This window comes from Jaculus jaculus, chromosome 2 (assembly GCF_020740685.1).
Source record: "Jaculus jaculus isolate mJacJac1 chromosome 2, mJacJac1.mat.Y.cur, whole genome shotgun sequence".
Taxonomy (NCBI): domain Eukaryota; kingdom Metazoa; phylum Chordata; class Mammalia; order Rodentia; family Dipodidae; genus Jaculus; species Jaculus jaculus.
In genome coordinates, this window is record NC_059103.1 from 26004877 (window position 1) to 26008925 (window position 4049).

The window sequence follows — 4049 nt, forward strand, 5'->3', positions numbered from 1 at the left end:
TCACTATGTAATATAATATGGATTGACAGATCAGTACTTAACTGTTATTGAACCTTTATTATGATATTTAAATGATTGGACACTAGAGACCAAGCATTCCTCAATGGACCTTGTCATATGTTTTGGGGAGAAAGAAGAGTGTATTTCTGGTTGTATGTGGCATAGTTGTATCATGTTAGATGGAATTGTGACTTCGTTATTGTCTTTATTTTGGAATTAAGTGTGATAATAGGTGTTGCAGTCCGGTTCGCATTGCTGGTAGAAATCACCCAACCAAGAGTAGCTTCTGGGAAAAAGAGGTTTATTTTAGCTTACAGGCTCGAGGGGAAGCTCCACGATGGCAGGGGAAAACGATGGCATGAGCAGAGGGTGGACATCACCCCCTGGCCAACATAAGATGGACCACAGCAACAGGAGGGTGTGCCAAACACTGGCATGGGGAAACTGGCTATAAAGCCCATAAGCCCGCCCCCAACAATACACTCCCACCAGGAGGCATTAATTCCCAAATATCCATCAGCTGGGAACTTAGCATTCAGAACACCTAAGTTTATGGGGGACACCTGAATCAAACCACCACATTCTGCCCCTGGCCCCCATAAACTGATATCCATACATGATGTAAAATACAATGCTTTTAGTCTGACTTTAAAAGTCCCCATAGTTTTTATCAATCCCAATGATGTTCATATATCCCCATAGTTTAAGATCTTTTAACTGAGCCATAATACCAAAATATAACCTCAAAAAACCCAGAATGGCACAGAATAAGTATTTACACTGCAAAAGATGACATTGGGCATAGCAAAGAAACATTCAACCAATACAAGATTTAAAACAACCAGGGCAAACATCAAACTCTGTAGCTTCAAGTCCAGCAACTCTAGCCAGTGACAAATCTTCAACAAGTCTCTGGCATTCCAATTCCGCCCCTCCAGCTAGGCTACTCACAGTCCTGGAAAACTTTACCGGGGCCGGCAGCTCCTCGGCAGCCATCTCATGGTCCCAGCATCTCTACTGGGTCTCCACAGCAAGCCACGGTTTATCCTCATGGCCCCATGTGGTCTCCATGCAGGCATTTAGTAAACCCACTTCACACTGTCCATGGCCATTTCCAAAACACAAGACCATGTTGTAACTTAATGACCCTCTTTCCAGCATTTCTTATACTCCACGATACCAGGTAGGGTGTCAATTTGTTAATCCAGGGGGGAATAAAGCAGACTTTGAAGAACAGGACACTCCTTGAGCACTCAGGCCCCTTCAAAAGAGTTGACATTTTTTTCTGTTGCCCAGCACAGGTCAGCTAGCCCAGTCTCAAAGGTTGTAATCCCTCAGTTGCAGCTGAATGGGCAACAGTTCACCCAAAGATTTTTCTTTTTGTGCCATATCCCTCTGTACACACCAGTTTATTTCTACGCTAAGCAACCCTGCACAACTTCTCAGGACACGGGCATAAGAGCAAGCTTCTCACACAAACTGCTAGCCCAGTCCAGGAAAAGTTCTTTCTCACCCTCATAAGCCAAACCTCACAGTCCATAGTTCTTACTGCCTTCAGGTCTTGCAGCTCAGACCAGAATAGACCATCAAGCTGTACTTACAGCACTGTAAAGTATCTCTTGGGCCAAGTTTTTAACTCCTTCCACATTTCTGTTGAAAATCAGCTCCAAAAGGCTGAATCCACATAGTCAGGTGTCTAGCAGCAACCCCACTTCTGGTACCACTTTACTGTTGCAGTCCGGTTCGCATTGCTGGTAGAAATCACCCAACCAAGAGTAGCTTCTGGGAAAAAAGAGGTTTATTTTAGCTTACAGGCTCGAGGGGAAGCTCCACGATGGCAGGGGAAAACGATGGCATGAGCAGAGGGTGGACATCACCCCCTGGCCAACATAAGATGGACCACAGCAACAGGAGGGTGTGCCAAACACTGGCATGGGGAAACTGGCTATAAAGCCCATAAGCCCGCCCCCAACAATACACTCCCACCAGTAGGCATTAATTCCCAAATATCCATCAGCTGGGAACTTAGCATTCAGAACACCTAAGTTTATGGGGGACACCTGAATCAAACCACCACAATAGGGAAATGTGGTTTGGTGTCAAGTTGACAAGGAATGAATTGTTAAGATCAAATTCTCTTGTCCAGTTGATCAGATTAGGAATTAAGTAATGGGCAAGCCTCTTGGATAGATCTATGAGGACATTTCCAGGAAGGACTGATGGCATTCTAGACCTTCCTCTAGGATCAGCAGATTCTGTGGTGGTGGACACACACTTTTTGAAGAAGCCACAGTGCCTTTTTCCTGGCAACTCACTGGTTTGAGCATCTACCCAGTGTCTGTTATGCTTTGTGTACAGTAGAGTTCAGCTTCATCAGCCTTCCAATGTGAACTGAAGACCAGTGACTCTTCAGGAATCCTCCAGACCTTCCATAACACATGAGGAGGGTACTGCTGAAGGATCCAACCTTGTGGAATGACCAGCAACTAATTTCCCTGACTCTCTAGTCTGCATGAAACCTCTTGGACTGAACAGACACTTATTTCTCCAACTCTCCAGGCTACAGGCAGCTATTGTTAGATGACCCAGCTCATATCCTATAAGCTAAACCAATAAATTTTATTCACAATATATATTCATTCTCTTTGTTTTTTCTCCTGTAGAGAACCTTGACAAATAGACCTTCCTGACTTACCTCTTATTCCCTGCTCTCTCTTGTACTCTGTTATCTCAAATCATAGCTCAACTCAGTCTCATAATTCCTTATTTATATACATAGAAACATTAACATTTAGGACCCATAAATGAGAGAACATGTGATTTTTGTCTATCTGGGCTTTGTGTTATCTAATAGTATTTTTCTTCCCAATTCCATACATTTCCTGAAATTTTCATGACTTTTTTTTTTTTTTTTTTACCAGCGCTGAGTAGAACTCCACTTTGTACATGAACCTATTCATTATCCAGTCTTCAGTTGATAGACTTTGCATTTGATTCCATTTCCTTTCTTTCTTTCTCTTTTTAATTTTTTGGTTTATTTTTATTTATTTGAGAGTGACAGACAGAGAGAGAAAGAGGCAGGTAGAGAGAGAGAGAGTGAAAATGGGCACACCAGGGCCTTCAGCCACTGCAAACGAACTCCAGACTTGTGCATCTGGCTAATGTGGGTCCTGGGGAATCGAGCCTTGAACTGGGGTCCTTAGGCTTCACAGGCAAGTGCTTAACTGCTAAGCCATCTCTCCAGCCCTCCTTTTTTTTTTTTTTTTCTGATGTTCAAGACATGCTTTATTCTTTTAGTACATGGTATATTAATGAGTACACCAGACCACATTTTCTCAATTACCAAAAGAGACACATGGGTAACTGTGTCTTGGTTCTCTTGAGAACCTCAATATCCATCATCTGTCTTTTGGAGGATTCAGTATCTTACGACATCTGTGATAGGTCCCTGAGGGTACCAGTGATACTTCGTAGTGTAGAACACTTTGCTAAATTGCTCTATTATGGGTCCTTGCTCAAGGGGTTCACTTTTGACTTCTAATTTGGTTTTTAGCACTTGATCATGTGTTTCTTCATGATTATGCCCAGGATCTGGTCGAGGGATAGGTTTTGTATGTTCATATGGGATGCCCATAGATGGGTGATAGCTCACTATGGTTCTGCCATCAGGGGTCAAGGCGAGTTCTACTTTGCAGTTATGGTCAACTGGAAGTGAAGCATATGTAGATTTATGACAAACATAAGTTCCACTATTACTTTGAATTGGAAATAAATGCTTCAAGACAGTTCTGTTTAATATCATCCATTTTACTCTTGCAGCCGCCATGGTGTATTGAAATCCTATCTGGTGAAATGGGAAAAGATGCTTTGAAGAGAAAATGCCTTTAAGATCTTCTTGGCACACCAAATTTCGTTCCTTGACAGTCTTCTTGCCTCTCATTTCCTAACTATTGTGAATAGAGCAGCAACAAACATGTATGTGTCCGTAGCTATGTGGTAGGTTGCTTGGGTAAAGATGCTCAGGAGTGTTTAGCTGGGTCACATGGGAG

At 42.7% G+C, this 4049-nt stretch overlaps 1 protein-coding gene across 1 annotated transcript; it reads right to left on the reverse strand.

The window, feature by feature from the left end:
- Positions 1-3418: 3418 nt before the first annotated feature.
- Positions 3419-3826, reverse strand: LOC101596733 (39S ribosomal protein L42, mitochondrial-like). Its single transcript, XM_012949701.1, has one exon. It carries the CDS (start codon positions 3824-3826, stop codon positions 3419-3421), a length of 408 nt encoding a protein of 135 aa, XP_012805155.1.
- Between the last annotated feature and the right edge of the window lie 223 nt (positions 3827-4049).

Coding starts and splice junctions, on each gene's coding strand:
- LOC101596733 (XM_012949701.1), bottom strand. CDS start 3,826: ATGGCGGCTGCAAGAGTAAAATGGATGATATTAAACAGAACTGTCTTG.